We start from the raw sequence: 16,605 nt of genomic DNA on the forward strand, positions 1-16,605 counted from the left end.
TGGTTTTGTTTGTATTTATTTCAATGATTTTGAGTTGGCCTTTTGGCTTTATGAAACAGCACAGTAGCACCACCGTGTAATGAATGGTTTATTGGTAAAACAACAATTTGATTTGATTGACATTTATCAGTGCGTGCCAGCACACAAGACCTTACAATAAGACTAGATCAATTGAATTCCTTTATTGTCAATGACATATAAAATAATAGTATAATAATGTATAATAGTGTGTAGAGCACCCACAAATCAACAAATCACAACTCATCAGGACTGGCCAAAACTACAAATCTTCACCTTCACTAGGAGTCCAACGATTTGTTTTTCCCCCAAAGGCTTCAGACACAGATTCAGTTGGAACTGAGAGCCATTTTAGTCTGACGTTTTAGGAAAAATAGTGTACCTTGGCACACGCACTGGTCACACACTCATCATAAGCGCCAACTGACCTGGGATTAGTGAAGACATTCGTGATGTGACAGAGAGAGACTAGTGTAACTAGGTGGTCACTGGTACTCACACTGCATGGCCCACCTGTCATCACTGATAGAAAGAAAGTCGGAAAAAAAAAAAAAAAGAGGCTCTCAAATTAATCTCAGATTCCTTTTCAATTCATCACAAATTCTCCTTTATCATTGAAGCTGTTGACTGTAGTTGTAGTGCTTATTTATAAATTTATTGGTCAGGATAGTTTGTGCAATAAAGGGGAGTGCAGCGGGGGATAGCCTTCAGGATCAGCAACTACACAAAACACTTTAGACCTTATAGGCTGCTAGCACTTTACACATCAAACTCAAAGTACCTTAACCCCGCACACATAAACCTCGTTTCCACTTTACATATTAAAAACGAACAACCACACTTTATGTTGTATCTGTCTTAAACCTTAAATTTAAATGTTATAAAAGAAAAGCCTTTTAATGATTGTCTAAATAAATATTGTACATTCCCACTATACACTACCTTTGTCCTTTCTTTTGCCAGACTAACCTGTATGTTATAAATATTAGTGGAGACCCTTGTGGTGGCGGTTGGTCAATAGAGGGCGCAAGTGCGCCGCACTCCCTAATTTAACCTAGATAAAATAAATGTATAAAGTTGTTATTTTGTATTAGGGTATTTGTTAAATATTTTGTTTAAAAATGTAACGTGTATCTGCATCGACATATTTTTATCATGTTAAACATATCATGTGCTCATATCGAGTGGCGGCTGGTCAATAGAGCGCCGCACTCCCTAACTTGACCTAGATTAAACAAAAAAGAAGGAAAAAAATAAATAAAGTCGTTATTTTGTATTAGGCTATATGTTTAATATTTAGTTTTAAATGTAACGTGTATCTGCATAGACATATTTTTATCACGTTAAATGTGCTCATATCACTTTATTTGAGTCATGTGTTTGGAATTTGAGTTTCTACGGAAGAGCCTGAAGTTTTGAAGAAATATGACGTCATTACGTTGCTTCTGCCCATTACTTTACATTAGCCCTAAAATCCGTGTTTAGGGCGCAGGGTCGGAGCGCCTGAAATCACTGATTGTTGTGAATAAACATGAACACACATGTGGACCTGATTGTTGTGAATAAACATGAACACACATGTGGACCTGATTGTTCTGAATAAACATGAACACACATGCGGACCTGTTGTGGTTCAGCTGCTCTCAGCCCTGACTCTGCACTGACACATGTTACTGCTACAGGCGCTAATGATGACAACAACAGAGCTGAGTGCTGTACTGTTATGTAGAGTTCGTACAAGTCCGTCCGAGGATCAGTTTTAGGGAGTAAGAAGAAGAAAAGAAGCATTAAGCTGGAATGAGCTGCGCTGAGATACTACGGCTCTTATTCTGACTCGCACACTGGCTAATGGCGGCTAGCTGTTAGCTTAAACCTCTCCACAGTAGAGCGCGAGGACAGACCCGCCACCGGGACCCAGGACCCACGCGCCGCCGGAGCCTGTCGCAGCCAGGACTCGCCGCCGGGGCTTGGGCTGTTGTTCGCTGCTCTGTCCGCCTCTGCCCACTTGTTTCTCGGTGTAAAAGTTTCCCTGGGCGTAGAGCACAGAGGACCTGGTGTCCTAGTGCTAATATGCACTGGTGTAACTTTCACATTTAAGTGGGAAGTGAGATTAAGAGAATTTTACAATCAGCTCGTGCATTCGGCTCTTGGACCTCGCGTCATGGACCTGACTGATGGATTTGGACCAGTGTGAGCTCTTCGTAGTGGACAATAGACTTTTGGAGACAGAACCAGTGGGACAGCAGATAGAGGAAACACTCTGCTTCAGTTCTTTGGAGAAGGTAAGAGGCTTGTTTTCATTAGTTTGGGGCAAATCGGAAGATGGCGCCTCACAGGTAAATAGTGTTATAGTGTTGTAGTTAAATAGTGCCTAAATGAGCTGGGGGAGCTGCTCCGGTTGTTCCTCTGTGCGCTGTACTGCTGCGCTGAGGCCGTGTGTTCATGTTGTGACCATAGCCTCTTATTGTAGTTTTGCTAACGTTGTCGGGGTGTGAGCGGTGTGTTACCTTGTGTTGCCTTATGTTGTTGGGGCTGGGTGTGAGTGGTGTGTTATGTTGTGTTGTTGGGGTTGGTTGTGAGTGGTGTGTTATGTTGTGTTGTTGTGGCTGGATGTGAACAGTGTGTTGCGTTGTGTTGTTGGGGCTGGATGTGACCAGGGTGTTGTGTTGTTGGGGCTGGGTGTGAGCGGTGTGTTATGTTGTGTTGTTGGGGTTGGGTGTGAGTGTGTGTTATGTTGTGTTGTTGGGTTGGTTGTGAGTGGTGTGTTATGTTGTGTTGTTGGGGTTGGTTGTGAGTGGTGTGTTGTGTTGTTGGGGTTGGTTGTGAGTGGTGTGTTATGTTGTTAGGGTTGGTTGTGAGTGGTGTGTTATGTTGTGTTGTTGGGGTTGGTTGTGAGTGGTGTGTTATGTTGTTAGGGTTGGTTGTGAGTGGTGTGTTATGTTGTGTTGTTGTGGCTGGATGTGAACAGTGTGTTGCGTTGTGTTGTTGTGGCTGGATGTGAACAGTGTGTTATGTTGTGTCGTTGGGGCTGGGTGTGAGTGGTGTGTTATGTTGTTGGGGTTGGTTGTGAGTGGTGTGTTATGTTGTGTTGTTGGGGCTGGGTGTGAGTGGTGTGTTATGTTGTGTTGTTGGGGTTGGTTGTGAGCGGTGTGTTATGTTGTGTTGTTGGGGCTGGGTGTGAGTGGTGTGTTATGTTGTGTTGTTGGGGCTGGGTGTGAGCGGTGTGTTATGTTGTGTTGCTGGGGCTGGGTGTGAGTGGTGTGTTATGTTGTGTTGTTGGGGTTGGTTGTGAGTGGTGTGTTGTGTTGTTGGGGCTGGGTGTGAGTGGTGTGTTATGTTGTGTTGTTGGGGCTGGGTGTGAGTGGTGTGTTATGTTGTGTTGTTGGGGTTGGTTGTGAGTGGTGTGTTATGTTGTGTTGTTGGGGTTGGTTGTGAGTGGTGTGTTGTGTTGTGTTGTTGGGGCTGGGTGTGAGTGGTGTGTTGTGTTGTTGGGTTGGTTTGTGAGTGGTGTGTTGTGTTGTTGGGGCTGGGTGTGTGAGGTGTGTTGTGTTGTTGGGTTGGGGTGAGTGGTTGTGTGTGTGTTGTTGGGGTTGGTTGTGTGAGTGTGTGTGTTATGTTGTGTTGTTGGGGTTGGGTGTGGTGGGTGTGAGTGGTGTGTTATGTTGTGTTGTTGGTTGGGTTGTGAGTGGTGTTATGTGTGTTGTTGGGGTGGGTGTGAGTGGTGTGTTATGTTGTGTTGTTGGGCTGGGTGTGAGTGGTGTGTTATGTTGTGTTGTTGGGGTTGGTTGTGAGTGGTGTGTTATGTTGTGTTGTTGGGGTTGGTTGTGAGTGGTGTGTTGTGTTGTGTTGTTGGGGCTGGGTGTGAGTGGTGTGTTGTGTTGTGGGGTTGGTTGTGAGTGGTTGTGTTGTTGTTGGGGTGTGGTGTGAGTGGTGTGTTGTGTTGTTGGGGTTGGTTGTGAGCGGTGTGTTATGTTGTGTTGTCGGGGCTGGGTGTGAGTGGTGTGTTGTGTGTTGTTGGTGTGTTATGGTGTGTTGTTGGTTGTGTGGGTTGTGTGTTGTGGTTGTTGGGTGTGGTGTGTGGTGTGTTGTGTTGTTGGGGTTGGGTTGTGAGTGGTGTGTTATGTTGTGTTGTTGGGGTTGGTTGTGAGTGGTGTGTTGTGTTGTTGGGGCTGGGTGTGAGTGGTGTGTTGTGTTGTTGGGGTTGGTTGTGAGTGGTGTGTTGTGTTGTTGGGGCTGGGTGTGAGTGGTGTGTTGTGTTGTTGGGGTTGGTTGTGAGCGGTGTGTTATGTTGTGTTGTCGGGGCTGGGTGTGAGTGGTGTGTTGTGTTGTTGGGGTTGGTTGTGAGTGGTGTGTTATGTTGTGTTGTCGGGGCTGGGTGTGAGCGGTGGATCAGGTTGTGTTGCTGTGTAAACTTTGTGCTTGGTTGTGCGTTGTGCTCTGATAGATATAGTTCAGCCAATAACGACCAAAATGACTGTCTGTTTCTGGTATTCGTTATACAATGTAGCCTATATATAATATATATATTTATAATTTTGGCCTATGCACCCCCCCCAAAAAAAAAATTATACTGCCGCCGCTGACCCTTAGCCTTGAGAGTTACACTAGAATCCTTCCCCAAGGCTAAAGTCCACTTTGGAGTTCAAACAAGACCAGAGATCGAGACTAGACTACAGCAGGACTACAGTGGGACTATGGCAGGACTACAATGGGACTATAGCCAGAGTCACAAACTATAATTTGGACTATAGCCAAGAGTTACATCAGAGTCCAAATTGGGGTCCAAACAAGACCTAATCTGGACAAGATATGGGTGGGACTGTGGAAAAACTACAGGATAGACCATAGTCAAGGCCCATCTAGAGTCACAGACCAGACTTCAGAAGGTCTGGACTACAGTAGGACTTAGACCCTGGTCCAGATCTAAAACAGGAGCTTAGACTACAACGGGACGAGACTCTGGTCCAGATTCCAGACCGGAGGTAGGACTACAACGAGACCAGACCTTGCCCTTTGAGGAGCCATGGTGAGGTGGAGGCTCTTCCTGGAGGTTCTCCTGTGCTTCTGCTCCTCTGTGAACGCACAGTGAGTACTTTCTGTTTATTTAAAAATGTTTGAAATGTTCACTTTCCTAATTACATTATTATATTTTTTTTTTTCAGAAATTGGAGAGACAGGTACATTCCTCCATTCACTACTTACTATTACTATTACTATTACTATTACTATTGCTACTGCTACTACTGCAACTACTGTAACTACTGTTACTGCCACAGCTACAGTACTACTATAACAACTACTACTTCTGCTGTTGCTACTGCTAGTACTACTACTACTTCTACTACTTCCAGAGGTGGGTAGAGTAGCCAAAAAAACTGCTCAAGGAAGTGAAATAAGTGAAATTACTCAAATAAAAAAGTATTTGGGAAAACTACTAAAGTAAGAGTCATAATTTGAAGTTAATGTAATTTGAAGGACAAAACATGAAATAAAGCACAAAACTTGGTGTTTTCAAAGGACAGACGCAAACATGAGATAAACTAAATCATATCTGAAGACGTATTGAAAAAAGTATTGAAAATCAGATATTAAAATTAGTATCGAAACTATATACTCATAGACTAGTACTACCTGGATCACTGAGGGATTATGTAGATTTAGGACCATGGGAATAGAAAAGAAAGTACTACCATTTAAAGCTGAAATCACATTCTCTCATCTAAAGAAAGAGTATTTTTTTATTTTGGTCGTCTAGGGCTGGACTGATTTATTCACTGGCTGATATTCTTGGCTGATATGGGCACTTGGAGACATAATGTAGTCTCTAGGTCTACCTACCTAGTGCCTACTTTCTTTAAATATGACTTTAAAGAGACAAAATAACAGTAAATGTAGCTGAAATAAATCCAACCTAAACCCAAGTCAAGTTTTATAATCAGTTGAAGATTTACAGTGAATTTTAACATCACCAAATATATTGGCTGTTTATATCGACTATCAGCACCTCCAAAGTCCCATTTATTGGTATTGTTTCGGATCCAAAAAAATCCATATCAGTCGGGCTTTATGTTGTGGTTTTAGAATCTGTATTGAGTATCAAGTGTACTCCTTAGTGAAAATTGGACTGTATTGTTGTCACAACACTAACTCAACAAGTTTTTTTTGCACATTTCTCATCATTAGTTCAACTAACACCTGAACTATTTTATTCTGTAATTTTCAGATTTGAGTCGTTTGACCTCTACCAAGATCGTTACAGGTAACCAGAGACCAAGGACCAGACACCAGAGACCAGACACCAGACACCAGAGACTAGAGACTAGAGCCCGACCGATTATCGGCCGGCCGATATTATCGGCCAAAATCAGGGTCTGTGGCTATATCGGCTATCGGCCGATATAGCCAGCGATCGGAGCCGATATTTTTTACTTTTTTCCCTCCGCTGTACAGCCCTGTAACGAGCCCTGCTAATGAAGCACTTGTGTTGTCCAGCAGATGGTGCACTATTTCTTATCATGTAGGAGTCATCTAGGTCTAGGAGTCATCATTATTCAATGCGCGCTCATGCACGTGCGCACCCCAAAACTGAAACACTGGAGAGGAGCAGAAGATCAGAGGGCGTGGAGCATTTATTTGTTAATGGTAAGTGTGGTCTATGGAATAAATAAACAATCACAACAACGTTTTCATTCTTGAATTGCATATTATTGAGTGCCTTGTGGTCACGCTAGCTGTTTTGTAAGTTAGCGAGCTAAAATTTCGATAACCAAGCATAATTAGACTACCTTGCCAAAACTTTCTCTTGCCGGGGCAACACATTGCAATACATGTGATTGTGCATAACAATTATAGTGATGTGTTCACTGAAATATACGGCATGTTTTAGTATCCTTCAAATATGTCAAAATCACTAGATAAGTTAAATGGCTAATCGCTTGAACAGCCGCACAGATAAACAGCGTCATTTAACATAAAGAACGATGGTTTCCGAGTCTGCTTAGGATAAAATGTCCAATTCAAGATCGCGTAAAAGCAGCTATAAAAGACCACCTCCAACCTTTCAGCACAGTGATTGTGTGACGCTGCGTTACCGTTTTTAAAAAAAAAACGTGCGTAGGTGCAGTATTTTTTTGCGAGGCAGGGATACAAGTGAGAAGCGCTCAGCGAATATGTTGTTAACGAGCACTGCAGCAAAGGTAGCGCGCGTTCAGGTGAACGGGAGGAGTAGATATTAATAAATAATAATGACACTAATGCAAAATATTGCTTTATGATAATGCTATATGATAAACTACTTTGGACAGGGTAGAAGAATAATCATTATATATAATATTTATTATTTGTGTGTGTGTTACAGGCAAAGGAAAGCTGTAGTATTGTGTGGGACTACTACACCAAGGATGCCTCGAGTTGTGCGATTTGTAACATTTGTTCCTCTTTAGTGGGACAAGGGTCAAGCAAGTTGAAATCAAAGAACACTACCAACCTGTGGTATCATTTAAAGAGTAAACACAAGGAAATTTATCTGAATGCCCAAGCTCAACAACAACAGAGAACACAAAAACAGCTCACACTCCAACAAATAATGGAGAGAAATACCAAGTGGACCTCAAATGATGCAAGAGCTAAAGCTATCGATAAGCTTATAATGGAAATGATAGCAACAGACATACTACCTTATGCTATTGTGGAGGGAGAAGGGTTTAAACGGCTCATCACAAAGCTGGAGTAAAGGTATACATTAAAATCTGAGAAATATTTTCGGACACAGATGATGGAAGAGCTATACCAAAAAGTTGTGAACCGAGTAAGAGAGCTTCTTTCCCCAGCAAATGTTGGAGCCCTAGCCTTCACAACAGACTGTTGGTCAGGAGCAAATGAGTCCCTCATGAGCTTAACAGCACATTTCATTGATAAGGACTGGAACAGAGTTCAAATTGTTTTAAACGTAAGGGCGATGTTTGGGTCACACACTGGGGAGTATATTGGAGAGACTTTCCAGAATTTGTTGAAGGAGTGGGAAATTGGGCAACAAAGAGTGCATTTGGTATTAAGAGACAGTGGAGCAAACATGATAAAAGGCATGAACGTTGCAGAGATTCCTGGCCTGAGTTGTAGTGCCCATGCCCTTCAGCTTGTCATCAATGATGGCCTCACTGCACAGCGAGCTGTAGGTGACATGATTGCAAAATGTAAAAGAATAGCCACACATTTTAACCACTCAGTTATAGCACAGTCTTGCGGTGATACAGAAAGAGCTTGGTGTTCCTGTCCATTCAATCCTTCAATCAGTACCTACCAGATGGAACTCTGCCTTGCACATGATGTTAAGGATGCTGGAGCAGAAGAGGGCCATCACTGCCTATTCCAGTGACCATGGACATTTTGTTTGCCCAACACCTAATGAATGGGACTTGGCAGGAAAGTTGGTGGAGACCCTCATGCCACTGGAGGAAATTACACTTGAAATGAGTAAAGCAGACTCATCTGCCTCCTGCATAATACCTTCAGTGGGTGTGTTGAAGAGTTTTTTACAATCTGAGGGTCCAAATACAATTGGAATTCAAACAGTCAGGAAAACAATGCTCGAAAGTCTAGACAAAAGGTTTCAGAAAATCACTGAATCTAAAGAAGTTGTCCTTGCCTGCCTCTTGGATCCCAGGTATAAGCAGCGCCCATTGACAAAGGATGCACTTTTTAGTGCAAAAGGGTGGCTTCAAGAGGAGACACGGGATGATGCAAGTGAGAGCCAGGGGGAGACAGAAGAAGAAAGAACTGCAGAAGAAGAAGAGGGAGACCCCAAAAGACAAAGGGTGGATCCTGCCTCCAGTGTTATTGACAGTCTTTTTGACACCATGCTTGCTTCAACCAGCCAGGAGGACCAGTCCCCTGAGAGTATCACAGAGTAACTGGAAAGGTACCTGAGGGAGACTGTGATTGACAGGAAAACGGGTAGTCCATTGGAATGGTGGAAACAAAACAGCGGGCGCTTTAAGAACTTGTCAACATTAGCCCGCAAATACCTCTGCTGTCCACCCTCGTCAGTTCCCAGTGAAAGAGTATTCAGCACCATTGGGAACATTTACGATGAAAGGCGCAGATCACTCAAAGGGGAAAATGCCGAAATGTTATGCTTTTTGCACTACAACTTGCCCCTCTTAAACTGGACATATTAATAACAACCCAGACAAGTGCAAGTAGATTTTTTTTTTTTATTATTTCATTTGTTTCTCTGCTTTTTATTTTGTTTATTTAGGATATTTTAATGTATTTATTTTGATTTAAGTGAGAAAACTACCACCGTAGTTTATTTAGGTTAGTACTGTTATCATGGTTAAATGGTTATTTTATTTCATTTTTTGTATATTCTAAAGTTTATGCTGCTCTACCTGACAATGGAAGTAAAGTATTACAACTGATTGCTATTTTTAATTTAGAAAAAAAGTGAAACTGTACAAACTGGACATTAACAAAGCAAAAACAAATGCAGTTATTTCTCTGCCTTTTATTTCATATAGAGATTTTTTTATTTTTTATTTTGTTTTCAAAGATTATCATGGTTATTGAACAACATATTTTAATTTTATATATTTAGCACATATATATTTTATTATTATTTAATTATTATGTTCTGGTTAAAGTTGTTCAATATGCAAAAAGTAAAACACTGCACCTGATTGTTACAAATAAAACTTTTTGGAAAAAGGTGAAAGTTTACATGATTTTTAAGCTTGCATAACTCATAGAAAGCAATGAATTTTAATGTTTTTTATTTTTTTATATCGGTGATTATATCGGCTATCGGCCAAGCCTGATGGCATTATATCTGCATCATATCGGTTTTACAAAAATCCATATCGGTCGGGCTCTACTAGAGACCACATGCCAGAGACCAGAGATCAAAGGCCAGAGACCAGAAACCAGACCAAAGACTAGAGACCAGACCAGACCAGAGACCAGAAACCAGGGACCAGACCAGACCAGACCTAAAGACCACAGACATGTTTAATAATAGCAATAAATGTATAACTTATATTTAAAACATAAAAAGTGCATAAGATGTGACACATAAATTTCATGTTCTTTCTGTGTAAAAAGTCTATGTTTACAAAGTGCACTGTCCTAAATCTATTCTCTTCATAATTCTGTGTTCTTGTTGCAGACGTCCAGATGAGATCGGCACCAGTCCCCGGTAAAGTTCTCATTTTTGCACTACTAATCTGCATAAATAAATTCAACTTTACGACATATAAACCGCAACGACTCTAGAGCCACATCAGCCCGTTTGACATTAGAATGTGTTTAATTCAGTTTTGCGCAGCTCTCACAGAAACGAAACTTAAAACCACATCGCTAATTTGCATAAACTAAGCGAAGATAAAACTACAGCTCTTGTGCGCTGATGCGGTCAATTTCTGTTGGATTAAAAGACATGACTCAGGTGAATACAGGTTAGTGTGACCATATTTGCATTTGTCAAAACCAGGACACCGTACGGGGGGAGGGAGGTGGGGACTCGTCATCCACATTGCGCGACTCTCACCTGGTAAAACTTTTTCCCACTGGACACCAAAACATATGTGCTGCTTTGTACACTGTCCACATAGACTCACACTTGTCCCGAACGCAACGGAAAGTGTGGAATTTCTTGTACAAGTCATCATTAAATACACATTTATGCTTCGGTACGCTGCAGACTGACCCACTGTTTCTGTTTGCTCGCTCCTTCTGAGTGCAGAGAGACACATGTACAGACCCTGTTTGGTCACGCTACGCACAGCAACCTATATTCGGTTTGTCGATTAAAATTAACGTAATCGATGAAATTCTTAATGATCAATTATCCATTAATCAATTAATCATGCCCATCCCTAGTCTGGGTCATGTGTGTGTGAAATATGTGCTTTTATAAAAGTGGAGTTTTGACAAAAACCTCACAATTTTCACTTTGGATTACTACTGCTTGTACTATTACTTTTACTACTATTGCTGCTTCTACTACTATTACTGGTTGTGATTGAGTCCTTATTTAGTCTTGGGTTTAGTCCTGGTTTAGTCTTTGTACAGTCCTAGTTTAGTCCTGGTTCAGTCCTGGTTTAGTCCTGTCTCAGCTCTCATTTAGTCCTGGTTTAGTCCTGGTCTAATCCTAGTTCAGTCCTGGTTCAGTTCTGGTTCAGTCCTGGTTTAGTCCTTGTTTGGTCCTGGTCTAGTCTTGGTTTACCCTCAGTCCTCTCTTGGTTGCAGGTTCAGAGTCCTTGCTCCAGACGTGCTCAGAGCAGACAGTGAGGAGAATGTGGTTCTTCAGGCCGATGGGGTCTCTGGTGCCGTCTCGGTCTCCATCCAGGTCTGGGACTTCAGACGGAGCAGTGTCCTTACAGAGGCCTCCACCACCCTGAGCCAGGACAATAACTACCACAAGGACTGCAGCATACGGGTGAGTCCTGCTTAAGTCCTGATTTAGTCATGATTTAGTTCAATCCTGGTTTATTCCTGGCTTAGACCTGGTTTAGAATGGATACCATACACTACACAGCATATTGGTGAGACTTGGTTTAGACCTGGTTTAGACCTGGATTAGTCCTGGTTAGGACCAGGTTTAATCCTGGTTTGGTCCTGAATTAGTGGTGGTTTAGTTCTGCTTTAGTCCTGATTTAGAATGGATATCACATGCCGCATCTTACAGGTGAGACCTGGTTTAGTCCTGCTTTAGTTCTGGTTTAATCCTGGTTTAGAATGGATACCACATGCTTACTCAGCGTACAAGTGAGACCTGGTTGTCTTGGTCAAGTCAACTCTCAATACTATATATACTAGTATGTATCTGACCCAAACTGCACCCACAAGACTGCACCTGCAGGGGGAGGTCATGTAAAAACTATTTATGCATAAAACAGTACTAGCAAACTAAGTATTTATATAAAGATAGAGTTAACTCTTTTTACATATAATTGTCAAAATATACGAAACCTTCAGCCAACACATTCACTCACTTCTCCTTTCTGCTGTTGCCCCATAGAAATTCTTATTATCTAAATACGACTTCAGGACTACAACGACACAATACGTGAACAGTTAATCATGAAATTAGAAGGGCTGTAGTTCTTTAGTTGATTAATTGGCTGATGGAATCTTAGTCATCCAGACTGTGGATTAGTCAGATAATCATAGATGATAAGGATTTCTATGAGACAACCACAGAAAGGAGAAGTGAGTGAGCTGAAGATGAATCTGTCTTTATAAATACATTGTTTCCTAATACCTTTTCTGCATAAATGTTTGTTTTTATAAATCAATTAATCAATAAATATCATTTTTTTCATTTATCTCTAAGGGGCAGTTTAAGCACGTAGGGCAGTAAAATATAATATTAACAGAAAAGCCTCAGAAATCTCAGTGCAGCTCAACAGATAGGGTTATCAGCTCCTGTGTCAAGGCAGTTTGAGCAAGTAACACTCCTCAGGACAAAGCCCCGCATCTTGTTTTCCGCATTCACTCAGCTCACCAAACCCATAGACAATATCACCTCCTCATTCACCACAGAGAAATGCAATAACTACTTATAATTTTTTCCCTCCAAATTCCAAACCATTCAAAATTCAGACCACAGGCTGTCTTCCTTCTCCCCCTTATCCATCTCAGACACAACCAAACTCCTCTCCAACATGAAATTCACAACCTCCCATCTGGACCCTCTCCTGTCCCCTCTCCTTAAAGCCTGCATCCCCATTCTCACCCCACTCATCAACAACATCATAAACACCTCCCTCAGCTCTGGCCCTGAATCAGAATCAGAATTTATTTGTCATTTCAGTATAAAAAAAGTACACAGAAACGAAATACTGCACTCAGGTCCAGGTCAACAGCAGCATAGATAATAATAAGAATACATAGTTAAAATATTGTATGTCAAATACAGTCTTTAAAAAAACAGCCCCCACCCGCCCCCGTTTTCTAAAGTGCGTTCCAAGTCAGTGCTGTCTTGTAAAGGCGCATAAGTGTCTGGGCTTTCTGACCAAACTGATCTGTCTCACAGCATCAGGATAAAAACTGTTCCATAGTCTGGTGGTCCTGGCCTTCAGGTGGCACAAGCACAAGCAACATCTGACTGCCTGCCACCAACCCAAAAGGTGCGCCATGGCTAGGTGGCACTGCTCGTCTGTTAAGTGACGTCGTGTGTTCATGGCTGTTCGAATTGTGAACTTCGAATGACTTGACAATACAAGCTTTTTATACCCACAGAATACTGAATTTGATGTCACATTGAAAAGGGTTTTTGGCCCCAGTATGTAAGACACACTGTACACAGTGAGACTATTACGTGGAAAACCCAAAATGAGGTGTGTCTAATACCCCAATACAATTGCCTCCCTATCCCAAAAAATTCTGAAGTGAAACAAACACCGTATATATGACATTCACTGACTCTCTCACAATATCCTTAACTTATTGTGAGTAGTGTAAGTCTGATGTATTAAAAGTGTCCCTCCTCTGTATCCTCTGTGTCGTGCAACATCTCAACAGCCTCTTGAGAGGCTGTTGAGATGTTGAGAGAGCTTTTGAACCTTTGAACTGCACATGCTGCACTTCTTAAAAGGTCTAAGTCCCAGCCAACCACAACCATGGTAGTGCAGTGCAGTGTGAGTCATATACATAGAGATTCGTCATAGATTTGAACGCGTTTGTCATGCCTTCTTCTTAGTCGACTAATAAATGGGCAGCACATGTCTTTAGTCAACTACAGGCCTGTTGTAATGTGTTGGCAGGTCCCGTCGATAAACCTGCAGCCCAAGGAGAAGAAGGAGAAGTTTGTGTTCCTTCGAGTGACTTTTGAAGGATTTGAGCCACTGGAGCGACTGGTGATGGTTTCATTTCACCAAGGTTACATCTTCATCCAGACAGACAAGCCCATCTACAACCCCGGAGACACAGGTCCACATACACTGCAGTCCTGCAGGATTAAAATATAAAAAAAAAAGTCAAATTACATTAAATGAAACCATAATGTTATTCAGTCATTTTAGTGAAATCAATTATAACAGCAAAGATTCAAATGGACATTTTTGACTTTTATTTTATGTTCACAGTTCGTCTCAGAGCGTTTGTTTCTTCTCCAGTTTTTAAGGCATTTGAAGGCTTCATCACAGTGGACATCAAGGTGAGGTCCTTCGGTAAAGCTGGGATCAAACTAACATCACTGTTCACTCTACAACTCTAACTATGCTGTGATGAATTCAGACATTGTTGGGAGATTTAGACTAAATCTTGTCAAAGCTGGCCACCTGCTTTTCAAACCATGAAAGGCAACCCAAAACACAACACTGTAAATGTCCATTCTAGACATTTAATTCTCTCTCTGCTTGTTGCTACAACTTGCTGCTCTTGGAGTTACTTCAAATGGAATGCACAGACTAATTAATAGTGAAGCCAGACCCCATGTTAAAGTATATTTTGAGTGGTCATCACATCACGTGACCACTCTGTCACGTGACTGAGGATGACTGCTAGCGAGCAGTCGAAACTGTCAGATATGAAACCAAACTCTTGAATAAAGAACTTAAAAACATAAGGCTCTGGTCTCACCTAAATATGGTTGATTGGTTAGTACCAGGCTAATGCTAAGCTCTAAGAAAAAGTACAGGGGACTAGCTCCGATGTTCCAGAATATTCCTGGATTAGCCGAGTTGCTGAGCAGTTAGTGCTAGATAGTCTGTTCCAGAGGGATGGAAGTTATTGCATACCTCTAGTTGCCATAGTAACATTCTATTTTAACAAAATCCTGTTCTTAAATTTAATGCAACCCCAACCAAACCCCAACCTTGCTAAATATATGTCTATGAATGTCCATAAGAATATTGTGAGATTTTCCTATTGCTAATAATAATATATTGTTAAAGGTGCATTGTGCAAATTTTCTGGTGGAGGGTCCGTCACTTGCTTGTGTCCATGGAGATGTTGTTGCATTGGCTGTAAAGTTCCATGGAATTACATTTAACACATCTATGGGTGCAGTCACACTAGGACTTTAGAACCGTGTATAAGCACGGATCGCCTCTAAAGCATGGTACATTTGTTCTGTGCGAGCACAGTTGAACCGTGTCAAGGCATTGCGCGTTTCGGACTTTGGCCAAGTTGGAGGAGGTGGGCCAAAGCACGGCAGGGTTGCTCGTGTTTGCACACACACAACTGTACTATACAAGCCCTGTCAGGTGCATTAATGTTACTCATATGAGGAAAACAGTGATGTGTGTCATCTTATGATACCTGTTCCTCCGTGAGTTTATGTATATGAAAACAGCCCTGAGCAGTGATGACAGCCAGAAATGTGAGGCAGCTAAACTTCTGTCTATCACGGTCCTCTTTGAAAGTGACCGTTAATTTGCTGTATGATTTTAAGCAGAGTTTATTCACTGTATTTCTCGTTTGAGTAACTGCGATCCGTGCTTGAGCACGGTGCTAAAGTCCTAGTGTGAGTGCACCCTAAGTGTATGAGGTTACAAGCACACATTTATAATTATTATAAGTGTAAGTATTATTATTTACTTGAGCCTTCTGTTTACATTATTAGCCTATCTACTGTGGCTAAGCAGACTTGTGCCAAAAGGACAACAGTTCAGTCATGTGGGTTTATCCACTTTAATGCACTTAAGTTTTTTTTGGAATTGTTTTGTTTGAAGGCCTAACATAATATGAATGAAAAACTTACTGGTATACTTACTGGAAAGGCTACTGTAATATTTAAAGAATATTAAATATGCATTTACTTTCTTTTAAAAACATGTCCAAAATTTTATTCTAGACTATTTATGCAATATTAAAAAAAAGTGAAAAACCACAGCTGATGTTCGGTTTTGGTTTCTGTATTCAGCCAAGTGTTAAATTTTTTATTTGGTTTCGATGTCAGCCACAAATTTTCATTTCGGTGCATCCCTATATATATATATATGTATATATATATATATATATATATATATATATATGTTATTATATTCTTACTGTTCTTACTTACAGGTCTGCTGCACATCATGTAAACAAACAGCACTGTACGTCACTGGGCTGTGGCTCAGTTTGATTGTGGAGGTGTGAGTGTGGGCCATAGAACCCTTTGCAATCATGCTTGAGCACGGTCCTAAAAAAGTGCTAGTGTGAATGTGCCCTATCTAATCTAGCATTTAATCATTACGGGTGCTTCTGTTGCTCAAAAATACAATAACTCTCTTACGGTAAGGGTTGCCTCTCTATGCAGAGCCGACCTGTAATGTGACTTATAGTTGTCTTCCTTGAAATAAACTAAAATCCACCAACAACAAAGCAATAACATCTCCTTGAAGGCCAGCAGGTGATGGATTCTCCACCATAAAAGATGCACAGTGCACCTAAACGCCCTCTAAACTGCTGCTGTACAAATGTAATATGTTCAAATGTATTGTGTTTTGACAGAATCCTGATGGTGTTGCGGTTTATCAGACGGCCAGAAAGAGAGCCACCAACGGCATCTTTAAAGACAAATTTCTCCTCACAGAATTCGCCAAGTCAGTTTTTATTTTTATATTTAAATTTAAAGCTCCTCTATTACGCAAAATGGCTCAA

At 41.3% G+C, this 16,605-nt stretch overlaps 1 protein-coding gene across 1 annotated transcript in view; it reads left to right on the plus strand.

Annotated features, from left to right (window-relative positions):
• Positions 1-4,837: 4,837 nt before the first annotated feature.
• The window catches only part of LOC110165654 (ophiophagus venom factor-like), a 70,974-nt gene continuing 59,206 nt past the window's right edge, over positions 4,838-16,605 (plus strand). The window contains exons 1-8 of the mRNA XM_055158550.1: positions 4,838-5,103; positions 5,181-5,195; positions 6,242-6,277; positions 10,181-10,210; positions 11,263-11,452; positions 13,782-13,947; positions 14,103-14,173; positions 16,456-16,547. Coding sequence (XP_055014525.1) covers positions 5,042-5,103; positions 5,181-5,195; positions 6,242-6,277; positions 10,181-10,210; positions 11,263-11,452; positions 13,782-13,947; positions 14,103-14,173; positions 16,456-16,547 — 662 coding nt within the window. The 5' untranslated portion in view covers positions 4,838-5,041. The remainder of the gene's footprint in view (positions 5,104-5,180; positions 5,196-6,241; positions 6,278-10,180; positions 10,211-11,262; positions 11,453-13,781; positions 13,948-14,102; positions 14,174-16,455; positions 16,548-16,605) is intronic.

The sequence above is a fragment of the Boleophthalmus pectinirostris genome, unplaced genomic scaffold (genome assembly GCF_026225935.1).
Source record: "Boleophthalmus pectinirostris isolate CB_2022bp ecotype Guang Dong unplaced genomic scaffold, ASM2622593v1 HiC_scaffold_22, whole genome shotgun sequence".
Lineage (NCBI taxonomy): Eukaryota > Metazoa > Chordata > Actinopteri > Gobiiformes > Gobiidae > Boleophthalmus > Boleophthalmus pectinirostris.